At 45.9% G+C, this 21,454-nt stretch overlaps 1 protein-coding gene and 1 pseudogene across 1 annotated transcript in view; one reads left to right on the forward strand and one right to left on the reverse strand.

Annotated features, from left to right (window-relative positions):
- Positions 1-7,026: 7,026 nt before the first annotated feature.
- LOC135981205 (uncharacterized) lies at positions 7,027-11,274 on the reverse strand (annotated as a pseudogene).
- A 1,917-nt stretch (positions 11,275-13,191) lies between these two features.
- The window catches only part of RAB2A (RAB2A, member RAS oncogene family), a 79,642-nt gene continuing 71,379 nt past the window's right edge, over positions 13,192-21,454 (forward strand). The window contains exon 1 of the mRNA XM_005288122.5: positions 13,192-13,884. Within this exon, the coding sequence (XP_005288179.1) occupies positions 13,839-13,884 (46 nt within the window). The 5' untranslated portion in view covers positions 13,192-13,838. The remainder of the gene's footprint in view (positions 13,885-21,454) is intronic.

Raw genomic sequence — 21,454 nt, forward strand, 5'->3', positions numbered from 1 at the left:
AGGCAGAATAGGGGCGAGCTGGTCTTTGGAGCATCTCTCCCTCATTTACGCGGATGGCTCCATACCCTGCTCGGGGATGACCTGTATAGTAGAAACTTGAACCACCTGTAAACCAAACTGTAAACCCCTTCTGTTTAGTGTCTGCAAGCCTCATGCCTCCCTTGACTGGCCACTCAAGGTGTTTTACAAGGGTGGGGCAGGTATGCTCCTCTCCTTCTAGCCCATACGGGGCTGGCAAAACGGCTTGCTCTTTTTTAAACTTGACTCCTCAGTTTACTAGGATGAGGGCCCATTGAGCAATGCGGGGGTTAATGATTTTCCCCGATATGATGTACTTGAGTGGAGAATGCACAGTCTGAACAATGACCTTTGACCCTCCAATAATAAATTCCCAATGCGTGAGGCTCCAGACCAATGCAAGACACTCTTTTTCACAGGGGGGTAAAGCCTTGCTCTGTTTGATTCAGGAGCCTGGAGGCATATGTGATGACTCTGAGCTTGTCGCATTGCCTTTGGTTGAGAGCAGCTCTGACACTTGTCTCTTAGGAGGCCAATTGAATCACAAAGAGCAGGGCAGAGTCCAGATAAGCCAGGGCAGAAGCACTAACCAAACCTTGTTTCAAGGTGGCCAGGGCAGTCTATTGGTCTGGTCAGGGCCGGCTCCAGGCACTAGCGCAGGAAGCAGGTGCAGCCAATGGGAAGGGGCGGCATGTCCGGCTCTTCGGCGGCGAGTCCCTCAGTCCCTGCCGAAGAATGAAACGGCGGTGGCAGAAGTGCTGATCGTGGCTTTTTTTTTTCCCGCCACTTGGGGCAGCAAAAACGCTGGAGCCAGCCCTGGGTCTGGTCCCCATTCCCAAATCCTGTCTTTCTTTAATAACTGGTACAGAGGCTTGGCTTTGTCAGAGAACATTTCAATGAACTCTCTGGAGAAATTAAAAGTTCCCAAGAGAGTTCGTAGGGTGTGTGTGTCGGTGGGAACAAGTAGCTTTCCTATCATTTCTACCCTTTCTTGATTGGGAGTCCAGCCATCCTCCCCAAGACACACCCCCAGGTATTTCACTTGTTGCTGTACTGACTGAGCCTTTTCTCGATTTACCTTAAATCCGGTTGCCTGCACTATAATTAACACTTGCCTGGTGATTTCCTTGTTCATTTCCGAAGTGGGGGTGCATATTAAAATGTCATCCACGAATGAAATTACTTGTGGGCGGTGCTCAGGGCATAAATGGTTCCACATTTTAGTGATGTGGCCATGACAAATACTAGGGGAAGAATGGAAACCTTGGGGAATCCAGCTGAAGGCATATTGTTGTCCCCTATAGGTAAAAGCAAACCTAGACCAACATGAAGAATGGAGGGGTATAGCCATGAAAGCATTAGCCAAATCCATCACAGAGAACCATTTTGAGCCAGCTGCTATGATTTCTTTGTATTTAGCTACCATCGGGGCTGCTGCAGGAATGGCCGCATTTAATGCACAGAAGTCATTACTGTCATTCTGTAAGTGACCCCATCCGCCTTAAGGACTGGCCATACTGGTGAATTGCAGATATTTTGCATAAGCACGAGCACCCCTTGTTCCGAAAGACAGTCTATAGTATTTTGAATGCCCTCCTCTGCTGCACCTGGGTATTTATATTGCCTTTGAGGAGATCTTTTCCCACAATCAAAACTTCAGCATCTATTTTTCCACACTCCATCTTATTTTTAGTCCATATACTGGGAAATTCTTATACCCATGGATCTCTAATGGAGGTTAGGGTGGCTGTGGGTGCCTTTATAGCAGCACAATGATGCACAGCAGAGATCGCTGCAGCCCCCCCCTTCTAACTGCCATAACACACAGTTAACCAGATCCTCCACAGTTAGCTGAAATGTTTGGAGGAAAGGAACACCTAGGATTCCCTTCTCATTTCCCTTGTGAGCACAGCATTCTCCTTGTCCCTGTAGTCTGTCAATTTGCAAGGGAACATCCTGTCAAAGCGGCACTTCCTGGATTTTCCCCCCATACCCGCTGAGCTGAACCTGTTTAGCGGTGGGTCTCCCTCCGGAGATCCACCGGCAACTTAGAATATTTACTGATGCTCCAGTGTCCACTAGTGATTGGACTAACATCCCTGGGTTCCCCACTGTAGCCCTCACAGTGGGTCTCCCCCATACTTGCACTGAAGTCTTGCAATCAGCTGGGGAGGCCCGCGGGGAACTGGGAACTTCTACTGATTGGCAGACTCCCTTGAGAGCTTCCACTCAGAAGAGGGGGCAGGGATCTGGTTTTGACAGGGAGTGGGCATGGGAGACGCACTCCATACCGGGGCAGTGGGCAGAGGGGAGCTCCCTGCATTAAATCTGTTCTCTGCATGACCTGAGACAAAGCATTAATCAGGATACTGAGGGGCTGGCGATCATATTTTCCCATATCTTCCCTAAGTTCACCATCTCCTTCCAAATCATGTTCCTAAGGGTCTCCTTGGGTCGGCATTGCCCAGGGTTGTGGGAGGTAGGGGGATTAGAATTGGGAGGGCGACTGGCAGAGTGAGGACCATTATTTGCAAATGTGATAGCCTGCACGGGCTCTGATGTAGTCTTTTTGCTGACTTGTCTTTTTAAGATACCAGTTTCTCGCAGCAAATCTGCCTGCCTGCTTGATTTTTGCCACTGGTTCATTCCAGGTTAGATGTTCTACATCCACAGCCCCCATGGTCATTTTTATCTGATAATTTAGTCCTGCATAAATGCTCTGTACTAATTTGGGTCCCTAATAAAGGGAAGTGATAATCCCATTCTCTTCTGTCTGGGGTAATGAATCAGAGAGAGCTGCCAGCATCTTCTTTTGAATTAGGGAAGCTTCTGGGGCCTCTTCTGGTTTCTTCCATTATATATAGTTTCTTAAGGGAAGAAGCAGGCAGTAATATTTTAAGAGCACTTATCATCCATTCCCAGGGTCCAGCGGCAGTCTGCTCCCAAGAACCTACGCCTATGTCCAGAGCATCTGCATCACAAGGAGAGGCACATAACTGAGCCAACTGGGTTAAGTCCATGCCGTCGGCAGAGGGGTACATTTGCCAAATGCAAGCCAGCCACACAATGGCAGTGTCATGGTTCAGTGACCCCAGTCTCACAGCAATAACCTTGGCTTGACTAGGAGACCATCTTACTATGTCTGTGACAGCTCCGTTGTGGGAAGATCAGCTCCTGTAACTATGTATTTAACCTCCCTGGTGGAAACAGGGGCAACATGATGCATGTGTGGCCAATTGGAGTTGAATGAGTTTTTGGGGCCAGCATCAGGGGGTATCTCTACTTTTCCAGGGGGCTCCATTCGCAATCTTCTCTCAACCTTACAGCTACTACCACCCCCTTATGGGCGCTAAATTGGGCACACAATTTACTAATCTCTGCCTCAAACTCCTGATGGCCTGTTGCTGCCTTATTCTCATCTGCCAGGAAGCGAGTTGCTGCTCTCACTTCTTCTAACAAAATTTGTGTGTGTGTTAATTTTTTCCTATACTGTTCTGCTTACCTTGTCTCTCTCCTACTGCATATTTCTAAGTACAGTCACCATTTTAAGCTTTTCTGCTATAAATTCACATCTGTCTATCTCACATTTGTTCAAACGCTGTTGTAACTGTTTTTATTCCAGCTCCAGTTCCTGCCTTCCCTTTACCATTTCAACCATGTCCATACATGCATAAAATAATGCCCATACAGCAGCCGCATCCTTTGCTCTACCACATGGCTTAATGGTTGTGCAATATTGTTCAAAGCTCAGACTCGCTTCAGTCAGGGGATTCTCACCCTTAAAGCACTCCCTTTCCCAGGGGCATTTCCCCTTCTTCATTACCCAGCTCTCTAACCTGTTGGTTTTCTCCTGTCTCAAGCGAGCAGGCAAGGTTTTTTTTCAGTCATCTCTACTTCCCTTATCTCACTAATGATCTCTACCAAAAGCCCTCTCACACAGTCACAGTATTGCTCTAAAATCTTCTTTACTTTTAAGACATAACTCTTAACTCCTTATTGCACGGTCCTACAGTTATTCTAAGCATGATTCTTAACTTAAAAGTTACAGGACATTACCAAATATTCCATGAGAGAGAGACCTCGCTAAAGGAGCTTAGTTTGAAAAAGGAAGAGACAGTTTGCGCAGATCTGTGCCTCAGTTTCCCCACTCCGCTGCAACTACTCAACAATTACCACGTGATCAGGTCACGTGCTGCCCGCATTCTCCACCAATTTACCACCAGATTTGCCCATTACTTTGGAGTACGCTCATTTATTAGGGTTACTCTTTGGGTGGGGAAGGTTCTGTGATTCTATCAATGTACTGCTTGTGTCACTTGTGTTTTCATATGGAGCTCTAGGTTCCCCAGGGCTGGGTTCCTTCAGCCACAGAATCAGATGAATACATACACACACACATACATTAACAGAGCGTGTCTGAGCAGACCAGGTCAATCAGCACTCCCAAGCTGACCCCTTATATGTCCCTGGACTTAGCAGGCTGGGTCGAGCAGCACTTCCAAGCTGCCACCCTCATATGCCACGGGCACCGCACTGGAATAAAGTATGCCTGAGAAGGCTGGGTCAAGCAGCACTTTCAAGTTGCCACCCTTATATGCCCCTGGACTCTGCAGGCTGGGTAGAGCAGCACTTCCAAGTTGCCATGCTCCTATGCCACAGGTTCAGCACGTCCCTATCTCTACTTTCACGTTACAATTGTTCTCGTAGTAACCCCCTTGATGAGCAAACCCCACAGGGTTTTTGGGCACTACAGGGCTCTTTAGCTTAGGTAAGAGGAGTGTTGCTGCAAAGCAAATGGGGAAGCCAAAAACACAAAAGAGAGAGAGAGAGAGAGAGAGAGAGAGAGAGAGAAGCATCCAGCTTAACCATAAAAGTTATTTATTGCCAGGTAATTACCATACAAGGAGAGCCAAACAAACAAAACAGTTACAATATTAAATCTATTTTAAATCTGATTACAAAAGTCAGGTTAAGAAAACTATACCTGATCACACAAGTTAGGGTTAGAAAGCTATACCTAGAGTAAAAAAAAAAAAAAAGAGAGAGAGAGAGGGCGAGAGAGAGTTGGGTTCTCATGACTCCATGAAGCTTGAACCTGTCGGGGTTCCCAGATGGTGGTGGTAGCTGAGCATCCGGAGTGTGGGAGACAGGCAGAGCCCCCAGCACCATCAGTCAGGAGAAGATGAAATCCCAATGGAACTGATGCAGATTTTGGATTCAGGCATCAGAACACTTACTTGAGCATGGGTCGGGATTTTTTGTAGGGAAACAACAATGGTTCAAGGGAGAACACTAGATTTGTTTATGGGTAAACTGATGGCTCAAGATTGTTTTGTTCAGGCTAGACAATAGGAACCGATCATTCCTGGCTGTGGGCGGTGTTCCTTCAAGGAAGCTCACAATGCAATTAGGCAGCTTCAGTATTTTGGATACCAATAAACGATTTATTACTAGAATTGGTCTAATTACTACTGACTGGGTGTGTGCAGCATGGGTTCATTAACATCTGGAGCAGGGATCCCCCATCTTCCCTGCTTTTCTGGGCCCAGAGTTCAGTGCGGTTCTTGCCTTGGAATCTCTGTTCTCCATTCTGTACACTAATGGAGATGCCTCCATGTCCCATCTTCGATGCAAATGAGGCTAGAGGAGTTGCCTTAATCCTGTCACCCTTGTCCCATGGGTTTAGGTGTGTCTCCCACTGTCTTTTCATTGCTTTTTGTAAGTCTTTCTTCTGATCGGTTTTGGTTCAAGCAGAAGCTGGGGGAGGGGGTGTCCTTCGTGAGTCAGACAGGTTGGATACTGTGCCCTGGTTCCCCAAGAACACAAAGCTGACAGGTAACAGAGGGTCGATCCCCCACGCCCCACCACCACCAGCGGGAGTCCCGGACCACCTCTCCTAGCACCTGTGGCACCCCCAGACCACCCCTCACCAACCCCCGAGGACCCATGGACAAGTCATGGGCCATGAATTTTTATTTACTGCCCATGACCCGTCCATGACTTTTACTAAAAATACCCATGACTAAAACATAGCCTTATTTATCATGCAGCAGATATAGCAGCAACATCCAAAGCAACAACTGTGAGCATATGGAGACCTTCTTGGCCCAAGGCTTCCAGCTTGCTGATGGAGAAACAGAAATTGATTGAAAATCTACCATTTGTAGGCTTTTACAAAGTTTAGCATTCTTTTTTAAATTTAGGTTACAAATGTTAAATATATATTAGTAAATGAAAATAGGGACTAAAAGGGTGGCCAGAACCAGGATAGTGGGGAAAGTAATAAAGCAACAGCTAAGAGCTTCAAAAGAAAAATAAATATAAATAACATATAATATATAATTATGTAAATTTATATGGCTAATGTAATGTTATAGCAAATAAAAAGTGGAAGTTAAATCAAGCAAGGAATGTGCATTCCCATTGACCATGGAGTGTATACAATAAAAGGCATAAAAGAAAGGTAAACGAGACATGCTACTTTTAATTAAAATCCTATAAGGTTTCCAAAGAGAAGCCATGACAGTTTGTGTTTTCTTTTTCTGGTGGCAGTGTACTTTAAGAGCAAAACCCAACCCAGCAAATATAAGAAGTGAAGCCCAACCACCAAAATCCATCCAAATTCTATTTTCTTTTAATGGGTTATTAATTACGAATGATGAAGCTACTATGAATGGTCCAGTAGCCATTCAAAAATGTGACAAAACCTCCAGCCATTGAAAAGTTCTGTTTAACTAAAGGGTAAAATAAATGTTACTAAGGGGGTAAAAACAAAACTATATGATGGAGTTCTATCTAATATAGTATTAATGGTGGTTCAAATGATTACAACTACTATGGTCTTGGGAATATGTTGCTGGGTAATGAACTTAAAAAAGAAAGCATAGAAAGACAGGAATATGATGCAAATGAAAGAAATGCTAATATAAATAAGAAAAACAAAAGTAGTGGAATATAGGCATGGATTGACGTGAGTAATTGGACATGAGTGAGGCCCCATTTGTTGGGAGACAGGACTAAGAGGTAAATGAATCAGCAGGCTAGGATAAGGAGGAACACCCGGGGAACCATTTACAATATATGATGTTCGTCCATCGTTATCGATGAAGACCTCAACAACTCATTCTTTCGATGACCGGGCTCTGTGCGTCCGAAGATGACTGATCAGTCCAATTCGGGCGTGGAATGTCTTATCACAAGTCGGGCAGACATGTAATGGCACTGTCGATGATGTACGAGCAGCTCTGGACTTGCGCAGCTCACGCTTTTTTTCAGCCTCAGCAATACGCCTCGCCTCATAGGTATTACTGCCTGTGTGAATGAGGCTGCGCCATGCTGGACGGTTCAGTGCGAAGGTTTCCCATGTGGCAGTGTTGATCTTGAAGGACTTCAAAGAGGTCTTCAGCGTGTCCTTGAACCGCTTCTTTTGTCCTCCATGGGAGTGCTTTCCCTGAGTGAGTTCTCCGTAGAAGAGCTGTTTAGGAATGCATTCGTCTGAAATTCTCATGACATGTCCGGCCCACCTGGTCTGGGCTCTCATTAGCAATGTGTGAACTGACGGCAGACTGGCTCTAGTAAGGACATCAGTATCGGGCACTTTGTCCTGCCATCTGATTTTTAGAAGCTTTCGCAGACAGGAAATGTGGAAGTGATTGAGCCTTCATGCATGACTCCGATAGACAGTCCATGTCTCACAGGCATACAGCAGAGTTGGAAGCACCACTGCTCAGTAGACCTTCAGCTTCGTTGGTAGGCTGATCCCTCGACATTCCCAAACATTGGAGTGCAATCGGCCAAATGCAGAGCTGGCTTTAGCAATTCTGCAGTTTACTTCATCATCGATTGACACTGCTCGGGAAAGGGTACTGCCCAGGTACGTGAAGTGATCCACTGTCTGAAGTCTCTGTCCATTTACAGTGATGGACGGTTCTGAGTACAGAGCGTGGGGAGCTGGCTGGTGCATGACCTCAGTCTTCTTGATGTTAACAGTGAGACCGAAGTTGTTGCATGCAGTTGAAAACTTGTCCATACTGGCTTGCATTTCTGGCTCTGTACTAGCATTCAGAGCACAATCATCAGCAAAAAGAAAGTCTCGAAGTACAGTTTCCTTCACCTTGGTGATGGCACGCAGTCGCCTCAGATTGAATAGTTTCCCGTCAGTTCTATACTTCAGGCCTATTCCTTCTGTGCAGTGTTGAAAGGCATCAGTCAAAGTGGCAGAGAATATCATGCTGAACAAAGTGGGTGCTAAAGCACACCCTTGCTTGATGCCGTTAGTGACTGGGAAGGCCTCAGATGTTTCACTGTCATCCAGGACACGAGCCATCATACCGTAATGAAATTGACGTACCATTCGTATAAATCTGTCTGGACATCCAAATTTCGACATGATCCTCCACAGGCCCTGACGACTGACAGAGTCAAATGCTTTCGTGAGGTCCACAAAAGTTGTGTAGAGTTCATGATTCTGCTCTTGACATTTCTCCTGTAGCTGACGCACAGCGAAGATCATGTCAATAGTCCCACGTCCCTTGCGGAAGCCACACTGTGATTCTGGCAGTAAGCCCTTCTCCAGGTGAGTGATCAATCGGTTCAACAGAACCCGTGCAAGAACTTTCCCCGCTGTAGAAAGCAGCGAGATTCCATGGTGATTGTCGCATACCTGGCGATTGCCCTTCCTCTTATAGAGATGCAAGATGGACGCGTCTCTATATTCTTGTGGAATGGTTCCCTGCTTCCAAAAGGACTGAAACAGCTCAGTGAGTTTCCGTAGCAGCACGGGTCCACCAACTTTGTACACCTCTGCTGGTATGGCATCTGACCCTGGGGCTTTGCCACTTGACAGCTGATTGATAGCTTTCTTCACTTCGTCCTCTTCTGGTGAAGCGTCCATGGAGTCATTGACTGCAACCTGGGGCACCTTGTCAATGGCCTCATCATTGATGACTATGGGGCGATTGAGAATTGCTTCAAAGTGTTCAGCCCATCTCTGGAGAATCTGCTCTGTAAGGAGCACAGTACCATCAGAGTTCAGGAGGGGAATGCTCCCAGAAGACTGTGGACCATAGAGTGTATTGAGGGCTTATAGTCGTTCCTGTCCGCATATGCCTGTATTTCATCTGCCTTGGCGCTCAGCCACAAGTCCTGCATTTTGCACAGTCAGTTCTGTACTGTTCTGTGAGCGTTGATAAAGGCGGTCTTCTTTGCCGCTGAGGATGGATCGTTTTGATCTGCACGATGCAGGTGGTGCTTCTCAGCAAGTAAGACCTGGATTTCTGCATCATTTTCATCAAACCAGTCTTGCCGCCTGCATGTGGAGGGCCCCAATACCTTCAATGCAGCTGTACGGACAGTGTTGCGGAATCGCTCCCAGTCTTTCTCAGCGTCATCCTCAATACGAAAATCAGCAAGCTCATTCTCTAGGTCTTCCGCTAGATTTTCAGTGATGCGGCTATTCTTCAGCTTCGACACATTGATCCTTTTGAGAGCCTTACAGCCTTGTGGTCGTCTCTTCGGTATGATACGGAGCTTCATTTTGGATACTATGAGCCTATGATCCGTCCAACAGTCAGCGCCACACATAGCTTTTGTAACCCTGACATCTTGTCTATCCCTTCTCCTGATGATGACATAATTGATCAAATGCCAGTGCTTGGAACGGGGATGCATCCACAAAGTCCTGTTACGGGTAGGATGGCAGAAGACCGTATTGCTAATCAGAAGGTTATGTGCTGCACAGGTTTTCAGCAGTAACAGGCCATTGCTGTTACACTTTCCCACTCCATTTTTCCCGATGACTCCTTCCCAGGCTGCGGCATCACATCTGACTCTTGCGTTAAAATCGCCAAGCAGAATCAGCTTGTCTGTGCGGTGCACTGACGATAGCAGAGTATCTAGTTCTTTGTAGAATTTATCCTTCACATCCTCTGGGTTGGTCATTGTAGGAGCATATGCGCTGATCAAAGTAGCTTGTTTTCCTTTTTGAAGCGGAAGCTGCATTGTCATGAGCCGGTCATTCATACCCTTGGGGGAACTGGCAAGTTTCCGAACAAGATGATTCGTGATGGTGAAGCCAACTCCAGATTCGCGACGCTCATCACTGCTGCGGCCACTCCAGAAGAATGTATAGCCACCGCCTGACTCGGACAGCTGACCTTCATTAGCAAGGCGAGTTTCGCTAAGGGCTGCAATGTCAATGTTGTAGCGTGCGAGCTCTCTAGCGACAAGTGCTGTTCTTCTCTCTGGTCTGTCTGCCGTGATGTTGTCCAGTAATGTGCGCACATTCCATGTGCCAATAGTGATCGGTGTCACTCTAAATTTTGTTTTTGTTCGACTGCTTTTGTGGGATCCCTGCCAGCCGCAGTATGCTGGCCAGGGTAAGGTGAAGCAGGCAATGTTTAGGGCACCTTTTCTAGCCCCCTCCTCATTCTACAGAGGTGAGCAGTGCAATCCTGAATAGGGCTGTTCAGTCGCTCAAGAAGATGCCGAGCTCCACTGCTGCTTTGGTCAGTGAGGAACGACCATTATGCCTGAGCCGCCTATGTGCAGGTCCGCGGCTACAGCTCCCAGTGTATCCACACCTGCTGCTTTGTCGCTCGCCCATCGCCACAGGACTTGATAAGATAACGATGGACAACACACGTCAGGAATGTAAAGATGAGGTAAAGAGTAAGTCATGCAGCAGCAGTGCGTGGACAGAGCATGCTATACAGGAATTAGTTCCTACAAAATAACCAAGCCAATCCCAAAACACGTGATGCAATCTATAGTAAATACAATGCAATGTGTACATTTGTATAAAAGAAGAGGTTTGCTGTAAAATTTTGGATCTGTGGTATACCCTGTATCCATCCCCTACACCTGAGCCTGGTCAACTCAAGTGTGGTTTAACTGTAGGCCAATAAAGGAACCTGACTGACAAGAATGGAGTTGAACTGAGTTCTTGGGGAACCAAGTGGAAGAGGTCTCGGGGGAATCCCAACACCATTCAAGGACCCAGATCTGTTCACTGGGAAAAACAAGTGAGTTTATGCAAAAGCTGAAGGACTCAAAAGTCATCTCTATTTTCTCAGTCTAAGAGATGGCCTAATACCATCAGAACCCAGATACTAGGCACAAATACAAAGTCTTCCATAAACTACTATAATCCCATCAGCATCTTCTGCAGTTGGTACAAAATACCAGATTTATCAAACTGCTTGAGAGCCTCAAACTGACCATACAGACACTTTCCTTTCTGTAGCCTTTGGCAACCATCTTTCTTTCCCCCTTGTGACATGGAATGGAATTACTATGGACCCATGAATGTTAAAAATCACAGAGAAGGATGTTGTTATTCACATCATGATGTCCCTTGCTGCCCCTTTTCAGGAATCCCTCTCAGGAGATGATGCTAGGGGATATTTTATCCCTCTGTGATGCTGGCAAGCCAGATGTCAGTTCTTGCCCAGGCTGCAGGCATTAAGAACTGACTCATAGATGGAGACCAGACCAGGTCACCTGTTATGTTAGTTTTCCTCAAAATAAGTATTAGCCTTATAAGAATGTATTTAGTGTTTAGACTCTATGGAAAACTTGTATGTTGCTGCATGTATTAATCTCACATAATATCTATATCCTATGTTATAAGGTAATATTTAAGTGTTTGCTTTGAAACTGTAAACCCCCATAGTCAGGAGAGAACCATTACCAAATGTGAAATACTAGTTTGCCACAAGAGGTGTTATCTCCGGCTCAACAAAAGAAGGCCCATAAACATCAGACAAACCATTGTGGAACATCAGAGGACAAAAGATTTTGTTGATTTTTCTCCCTCCCCCATGCCCAATGAAGAGGAGATATGCACATGAACTCATCCCATCAGCTTGAATTCTGGGGGGAGGGAATAAAAATTCCTGACAAGCAGGAACTGCATCTTTTTTGGCTGTTTGAACTCTAAAGGGCCAGAGACTAAACTGAAGCCAGAGATCTCCAGGGGTTGCCTTCGGGTCTGCCCTAAAAGCCACTTTGAATAGATAGACCACTACAACTCTGTCACTCTTAAGATTTAAATGGTAACTTATTTGTGTTGATATGTTTACTTGTTTTAACCTGTAAATAACTCTCTTCTTCCGCTTTCCTCGTTAATAAGCCTTTAGATAGGTTATTACAGGATTTCTATAGGCATTGTCTTTGGTGCAGATCTAGAGGAGGAGTTCTCAAACTGGGGGGTCAGGACCCCTCAGTGGGTCACAAGAGTCTTACATGGGGGGTTGCGAGCTGTCAGCCTCCACCGCAAACCCCGCTTTGCCTCTAGCATTTATAATATAATAGGGGGGGGCACACTAAGAGGCTTGCTATGTGAAAGGGGTCACCGGTAAAAAAGTTTGAGAATGATCTAGAGTATCAGCTGATCTGGGGCAAGTGATTGGTCTCTTGGGACTGGACGTAACCTAAATGTGGTGTGATTTTTGGTGTAAATGACCATTTATCACTAAATCCAGTTTTTATGGGTGACAAACTAGACAGGAGAATGTAGCGACTGTCTGTGATGGTAAGATTGTTATAGTGATCCAGGTGTTCACATTTATTACTGGTTTGGTGAAACAAAACACACTACCAGTTTGGGGCGTCTGCCCTGATGTAGGTGCTCACATTTGTGAACGACTCCAGATAGCACGACACCCTCCTCCACATAAAAGCCGTAGGAAAAAATCCAACTGCAAGACCAGGGTTCAACTCTTTACTTCCAGATAGCAAAATGTAAAAGAATGGCCACTTAGGGTATGCCTATACTACGCGTGCTATAGCAGCACAGCTGCAGCTACGCCACCGTAGTGTAGTCCATTGCTACAGCGCCAGAATCAGTTTTTCCATCACTGTAGTAAAGCCACCCCCTTGAGGGGAAAAATTCGCTCAGCAGCCTCGCTGTGTGTACAGTGGGGGGTCGATCGCCCACCTACATCACGCAGGACATAGGGTTTTCACAGCCCTGAGCTCTGGAGCCAGGTTGACCTAACTTTTAGGTGTCGACCAGGCCATAGCGTGTAGCCACTCTGGGGCAAGAACCATCTTTTTGGTCTGTGTTTGGCCAGCACGGCTGGGTCCTGGCCCACGCACAGCGTCCTAGGCCGCGGCAGCAACACAAACAACAATATCCCAAAACGGATCTTAGCCGGCAGACCAAACAGTGACACTCCCGAGAGGGAGGGACACTGACATCCACGGCCCCTTCCCCGCACCCACGGGAGGGGGCTGCCACGCTCGGCCCATGCACGGCGCATGGCAGCGCCGGGTACGCCACAGGGCGGGAGGGCACCACATCCTAGCTCCCGACCCCAGTCCCCGGATATGCTACAGGGCACCTGCCTCAGTCACGGAGGCCCGCCCGAAGGAGTCTCTCTTCCCTCGGGCACTGAGGGGCAGCCGCACCAGGAGCTTTTCTCTCCTAGCCTCAGGCAGCCGCAGGACTCCTCGCGGGTGGGGCAGGGGTAAGAGCTGCCTGTCACACGGGCCCTCCCCAAGCACCGGCTGCCTCTGCACTTCCGGGTCGGCGGGGGCGGGGCAGAGGAGGTTGCCTTGCGTGACGTTGCTGAAGGGTTCGGGCTGCTGCCGCCGCTGCCTGTTATTGTTCCTGCTCTTGCGGGTTGCCGCCTCCGGACGCTGAGCAGCTCGAGAGGGGGGAAAGCGCACGGAGCGCTTGAGAAGAGGGGTCAGTTGGTGGCCGCTAACGGTTTGGAACTCTCCGCAGCGCGAGCCCTGACAGCGGGGGTGGGGGGAGAGCGCGCGTCACTGAGGAGCGAGCGAGCGAGAGACCGAGAGGCGGCGGGGATTGGGCGGCCATGGCCTACGCGTATCTCTTCAAATATATCATCATTGGGGACACAGGTAAGAGGGCAGGGGTGCGGAGACCTGTACTGCGGAAATGGGGGAGGGTTGCGAGGCGGGGAGAGCGAGAGCGTCCGCGCTAAGCCCGACCCCGGCTGACCCATTTCCGCAGTGGTGGCGTCGCCGACGTGGTGACTTCCCCCGCCCTGCGCTCGGCAGAGGGCCCCGCCCGACGTGGCTTTGGCCTGTGCTGATCAGCCCCGCACTCGGCTGTCCCAGCCCCGCAAGAACTCGCGGTGCCAGTCGCTGGGGCCTGCTGTCTGTCCGAGGCTTGTGCAAGGCCTGACTGCTCCGGGACGGCCCTTCGTGGTGGGGAGGCGGCCCGGCCGGGGTCAGGCCTGGGGCGCTGGGGACCCGAGTGCTAGGGGCGGGAAGGGTGTCACGCCGGAAACATACGACAGGGGAGCTGCCTTCCCGGGGCTCAGGTGGTGGCTGATGCTGTTCGGCTCCCAGGGGCCTTGCAGAAGCATGTGGCGAGGCCCCTGCCCCAACGAGCCTCCATGTGCGAGAGCTAAGGCGCTTAAGGCCACTAGGCCCCCCCCCCCCCCCCCATGCAGTGTAACCTCCGCGCTAGGCCGCCATGGAAACCAGGCACGTTATTTTCTCCATCTGGCACCAATAAGTGCCTAGTCCAGCTACTTGAGGGGAGCTTAAAATGCACCTCTGCTTCTGTCACCAAATGTCCCTATTTATAGACTTCAAATGTTGCCTTCTGCCAGGTCACCGTCTGACTTGGTCCCTTTCTTTTGGTCAGGCACACCCTTGCTCCTTCCCATAGCCCAGTGGCCCTGCTGTGGCCAGTGTGGGTTCATCTCTAGCTTTGAGAGGCCTTAATATATGAGGCCGCTCTCTATGCTAGGGCTGAAAACAGCTAGCCACACGTGTTAAAATCAAGCTTCCCAAGTTAATGTGCTTTCCTTCTGTGTGGGCAGGGCCTAAAGCTAATCAAAACGCCACAAAATTATTTGGTGTAAGATATCATATTTTGATTTGATTTCACTATAGTCATGGCTACCTTTTTTTTTAAAAAATCCATGGTGTATCTACCTGGCAAGATTTTTTTTTTGATATTTTAACAAACATGTAAGTGCTCTAAAATACTTTACCAAATATAAAAAGGCATTTAGACCAGGGATTCTCAAACTTTATTGCACTGCAACCCCCTTCTGACAATTAAAATTACTACACGACCCCAGAAGGGGGGACTGAAGCCTGAGCTCACCCAAGCCTGAGTCTGTTTTAACTTTAAATGCTGAATGTGGCACAATATGACAAAACTCTAAGATGGAGGAAAATACATGTGTGATGGAAACTAGTTATTAATTTAAAACTATTCCTTATAATTTCAGTTTCAGGATTCAGAATTTCTGATGGAAGCTTATAAAGGAGACAAAATCATGGCTAAAATAAATTTGCTTTTAAAATGAGGGGTTCCACCCATAAAGGAAGGAGAGCCATATTTCCGTAAATGGCTAAAATAGGCTTATAGTGGAAAATCTTTTGTGAGTTTGTGGTGTTTAGACCTCTTGTGAACACTTCAAGAATTCTAGTATGGCATCAAGGAACTGGCTTATCTGCACTAGTATTTTCATACCGATCCAGAGATTATTTCAAGAATTTCCATGTAGCGTCTTCAGAGTTGGATGGTGATTCGGCAATTATTTTTCAATGTGCTGTAGAAAGAAAAGTTAAAGGAAGACATTATTGAACCCTGTCAAAAGATTAAAATTAAGTTGCTCTCCATTGCTCCTTACTTCATAACGGAAAGCAGGTTATGCAAGTAGTAACAAAAATGGTATGCAGTTATACCAAAACTGCATGTCTCTGATCTGAATCATCATGCCGAGTGCTTTTATTCACGTAAGTGCAGGTATCATAAGTGCTTTAAAAAAAAAATTTAAATTGCAGCTACAGAAAATTGACTGTAAAACTGGCACTTCTTACTCACCCGATCTCATCTGTGTTCTGCTTACTCTAGTGACTTCTTGCTTCTGTTAGCTTCAGACAGTAACAGCTTTGGTAGAGTGATATGGATTCTGTTCTAGATCATATCTTAGACAGAATTGTTAGTGTCCAGTTGCAGAGTTTCTGTTGTGGGTGAGGCACATGCCAAAAATAATATATCTTGGCTTTCAGATCCCAGGTTGTGTTGGAAGGACTGGGAGCTAGAAAAAGACAACGTATTTATAAAACTGAACAGATTTTATCTGGAATAAGTGAGGCAGCAAGCATGGAACCCTATGTTGTAATTTTTAGTCATTTTTCAAAAGAGATACTTTAAGTATCATTGCTTCTAAACCGCAATCACTAGAGGAAATGGGCCTCTATTTTTCAGCATTCTAGAAATACTTAGATTCAGTTTTCAAATATGTTGAATTAGCTAGCAGTAGACCACGAACTGCAAAGCAGGTAGTAAAAGTTTAAGGTGAAATAAAAACATTGTACTTCTATATTAATGGATAACTAAGCGCTCTGTATAAGATTATTTCAATCAAACTTCTAAACTGGCAGGTGGTTATTAAATAGTGTTCTGTTTTAGTTGTTTTACATTTGAATCTGTGACACAGGATGCATCATGGACACATCAAACATAGACTAGTTTCTCTGCACTCCATGTCAATGCATGAGAGGCCTGATGCATTTTAAAAAAAAACTATTGAACAGCTCCTTTTAACGTGCACATATTAAATCAGACCCGATTAAGATGAAGAAACTCCTTTTAAGTTTACATGTAACACAGGCATCAAGTTCCTCATGTAGAAAGGTTATTTTCCTGATAGCAGTGACGTCATCTTACAGTGCATAATGTGTCGTAGTGATTGATCATCTTACACTAACCCTTTCAAGGTTCTGTGGATACATTGTGAATTCCTTCCAAATGTGGTGATGGAGTCCAATCTTATAGAGTCGTTCATCCTGGAAAGGTACTTCTCCCCTCCCCCGCCATAAGCTTGAAGGTCCCTTCACTTTTATCAATAGGTTAATTGAAATCCTGGAGTCCACCCAACTTTTTAACGCCAAATACAAAAATAGGATTTCCTGTTACCAAGACAATCAGCAGCTGTTTACAGATGTTTCTATCTTTCTCTTGCAGCCTGACAGTCTTGTAACTTGAGCATCATGTCAAGTCTCATTCCATTTGGGGCTGTGAGAGGTTATACTATCTCTCTGCGTTCCAGATAAGTGACCAGGTTAGAAAGCATTGGGGGCCTCCTGGTTTCTATGCAAGGAAGCAAGAGTTAGCTAGGAGGATCATGCAACACCTAGAGCGCATTAGCCTCACAGAAAGCCAGTCTGGAGCACAGGAGAGGAAGTGCAAGCTAATAAGGAGCTTGGGAGAATGGGTATCTCAGGTTATGTCTCACTACAGAACCCATACTGGCATAGCTGTGCATGTGTAGCTCCTTAGTAAAGACGTGGCCCATGCCAACAAGAGTTTTCTGTTGGTGTAGAAATGTCATCGACCTCCCTGGATGACGTTTGCTACATTGACAAAAGTCCTCTACCATCAATATGACTGTGTCTACACTAGAGGTTTTGTCAGCATAGCTATGTTGGTCCAGGGTGTGGTTTTTTCACACCCCTAACAGATGTACCTGCTGACATAACTTTTAAGTGTAGACCAAGTTTCAGCAGTTGTACTGGAAATCTACTTTTCGTGAAGATAACACTACTAATCTGGTTTTGTTTAAAGTCTCTTTAGTGTTTTTTATAAACTGTTTTGTTTGGTAGTCTTTGAAAGTTTTGTTTTCTCTCTTTCTAAAAGAGGCAATACAAAGACTGTTTGCTGCCTGATTAAGTACTTTTTACTTGTTTGGAAGAGTAAAAGAAATGTTGTTTCAGCACATTTGAAGTTATACATACTATGGGACAGAGATCAAGAGAAGCAGAGACTGAGGAGGAGGAAGTAGTTGTAGGCAGGCAGGAGAGTTTAGGGAACAAACCAAGACTGTTGCCTTGAATTCAGGGTCTGACTCTAGAACTGCAAGCTATAAGGTTAGTTGGAATTTCCTTCTGCCCTCATTATTGAGGGACTGCTGGGAGACTACTCAAGAACATGATTGAATATGCTTCAGCTGCCAGTCTCAAGTCTGTTCAATAGACTTCAATGATGCCAAGTAGTCGTCTCTTAGTATGTAACCAAGCATTATTGTTTAGATTTGGCTTATAAACAAGAGCTCAGGTTTACTTTCTTTCTTGGCAAGGTGTGTCCAAACTGTTGGTCTCTATCTTGAATTAAGCAGGAACTCAGGATATCTCAAATGTTGCCCCCTTCAGGATGTATCTTAACCAAATATGTATAACAACATTAAAATAATGTTATGGCAACAAAGTGAAGAGCACACCAATTAGGAAATAACAGAGTTAAGGCCTGTGCAATTTTAAATCTGCCCCTTTGTTTTTATGTATTATGATAGTAATTTATTACAAGATCACATACTGTTTTTCCCCAGGCCCTCTGCTTCATTTCACATACAAAATAACAGTGCTGAATGAATAAGACAGCTGTTGAATATTTATTTTGTCCTCATTGTTCCCTGTGGCCCCATGCATTATTATAGCATACCATCCAAACACTGCTGGGCCATATAGTTTGCTGCCTCACAAACACTAATGAATCTATTCTCATGACACCCCTGTGAGGTCATGAAATGCAATCATCATTTTACAGATGCTTAAATGAGGCACAGGAAAATTGACTCCCAAGTTGCATGGGGAGTCTGTTGCAGAGGCAGGGATAGAACACGTTTTTTCTAGGTTCCAGTCTAGCATATTATCCGTGAATTGTTCTCAACCTCTTGTATCCACAATACAACTGCAACAAATGTGGCAGGCATGCTCTGCATCTTGGAACAATTCACTATACAGTCCTGCCTAATTCTTGGTCTTATGTGATTATGTAATTAAAGATTGTGTCGTATATACATACAAGAGGGCAGAGTTAAGTTTGGGTAGGCCACCTTATCTTCATTATGTCCTGACTTTTGACTGCTTCATTTTGCAAACTTAATGTTCATTTGAGGTCTTAGGGTAAACCCCACAAAATTTTATACCCAATCTAGCTGTGCAGTTAATAAGGCAAAAGACTTTATCTTGCACACTTTTCTGCACCAATTCTCATTTGAGATCTGCCTTCCTCCCTGCATATCTTCATTCAAATTTGCTTAAACAGTATTTGCGTAGAACGTTGACAAACCACTAGGAGGTGGTTTGCGAACAGGGGCCGCTAACAGAGAGTTTCAAGAGGGAGTTTGGAAGGGGAGTGGGAAGGGGGCAAGGTATACTTGCCAATCTTTAAAGCCTTTAAACTAAACTATAATCAAAACTTCTGGATTCAAACAAAAACTCTGTCATTAACCCAGGTAGCTGTAGGAGAGAATGCAGGCAGAAGCCCAGCAGCAGAGTGGAGGCTATCCTGTTTATTGCACTCAGTGTAGCATGTATGATTACCTACCCTGTAGCGTATATGTGCATTCCGTGCAAGGAGCTCCTGGCCCTCAGAGACCGCGTACAGGATTTGGAGGCCGGGGTGGCGGAACTGGAGGAGCTAAGGGAGGCAGATGAGGCTTTCCGGGACACTGTGGATTTGTCCCAACTCCGGTCAGACAGCTCCTGCGCTGTTAAGGAGGATGAAAGGCTCAGGGAAGGAGAGCAGTCAATGGGAGTAGAGGGAAACCTTCCCATAGTTGGGACCCTCCTTCCAGATGATGTTGGGGTATCCTCTAGCACTGAGGTTACCTCTCCGGGGGAGGGAACTCCAGTCCTTAGGAAAAGGCAGGTGTTAGTAATGGGAGACTCGACCATTAGAAACCTAGCTGGGTTTGTGATGACCGGGAGAATCGTATGGTGACTTGCCTGCCTGGTGAGAAAGTTGCGGCTCTCTCGAGGCATCTAGACAGACTTATGTGTAGTGCTGGGGAGGAGCCGGTGGTCGTGGTACATGTAGGTACCAATGACATAGGGAAGGGTATGAGAGATGTCCTGGAGGCCAAATTTAGGCTGCTAGGAAAGAGACTGAAATCCAGGACCTCTATGGTAGCATTCTCAGAAATGCTTCCAGTTCCACACGCAGGGCCAGGTAGGCAGGCAGAGCTTCAGCGTTTCAATGCGTGGATGAGACGATGGTGTAGAGAGGAGGGGTTTAGATTTATTAGGAACTGGGGAAACTTTTGGGATGGGGGAGCCTGTACAGGAAAGCTGGGCTCCACCTAAACCAAAGTGGATCCAGACTGCTGGCACTTAGTTTAAAAACTGCTCTGTGCCCTTTTTAATGTTAAGAGATGGGGGAAAGCTGATTGCTGCAGAGGAGCACGTGGATCGGAGAGAGACTTCTCTTAAGAGGAGAGCCTATTGATAGAGATTCTCTAGGTTTTAGTCAGGAGGAGAGGATGGAAAAGGATAAAGTATGGGTTAGATCAGACGAGAAACATTCACATAAAAAAGAATCTGACACGTCAGAAAAGGACAAACAAACAGTGACAAGTTTTTTAAAGTGCTTGTACACAAATGCTAGAAGTCTAAATAATAAGATGGGTGAACTAGAGTGACTCGTGTTAAAGGAGGATATTGATATAATAGGCATCACAGAAACCTGGTGGAGTGGGGACAATCAATGGGACACAGTCATTCGGGGGTACAAAATATATTGGAAGGACAGAACAGGTCGTGCGGTGGGGGGCAGGGGGAGAGAGTGGCACTACATGTGAAAGAAAATGTAGAATCAAATGAAGTAAAAATCTTAAATGAATCCACAGGTTCCATAGAATCTCTAGGGATGGTAATTCCATGCTCTAATAAGAATATAAAAGTAGGGATCTACTGTCGACCAACTGACCAGGATAGTGATAGTGATGATGAAATGCTAAGGGAGATTAGAGAGGCTATCAAAATAAAGATCTCAATAATAGTGGGGGATTTCAATTATCCCCATATTGACTAGGTACATGTCACCTCAGGACGAAATGCAGAAACAAAATTTCTTGATACTTTAAATGACTTCTTCTTCAAGCAGCTGGTACAGGCACCCACAAGGGGAGAGGCAATTCTCGATTTAGACCTGAGTGGAGCGCAAGATCTGGTCCAAGAGGTAACTATAACAGGACCGCTTGGAAATAGTGACCATAATATAACAACATTTAACATTCCTGTGGTGGGAAGAACACCTCAACAGCCCAACACTGTGGCATTTAATTTCAGAAAGGGGAACCATGCAAAAATGAGGAGATTAGTTAAACAGAAATTAAAAGGTACAGTGACTAGAGTGAAATCCCTGCAAGCTGCATGGGCACTTTTCAAAGACACCATAATAGAGGCCCAACTTAAAGGTATACCCTAAATTAAAAAACACAGTAAAAGAACTAAAAAAGAGCCACCGTGGCTTGGCTTAACCATGTAAAAGAATCAGTGAGCGATAAAAAGGCATCTTTTAAAAAGTGGAAGTCAAATCCTAGTGAGGTAAATAGACAGGAGCATAAACACTGCCAAATTAAGTGTAAAAATGTAATAAGAAAAGCCAAAAAGGGGTTTGAAGAACAGCTTGTCAAAAGCTCAAAAGGTAATAACAAAATGT

Source organism: Chrysemys picta, chromosome 2 (assembly GCF_011386835.1).
Source record: "Chrysemys picta bellii isolate R12L10 chromosome 2, ASM1138683v2, whole genome shotgun sequence".
Lineage (NCBI taxonomy): Eukaryota > Metazoa > Chordata > Testudines > Emydidae > Chrysemys > Chrysemys picta.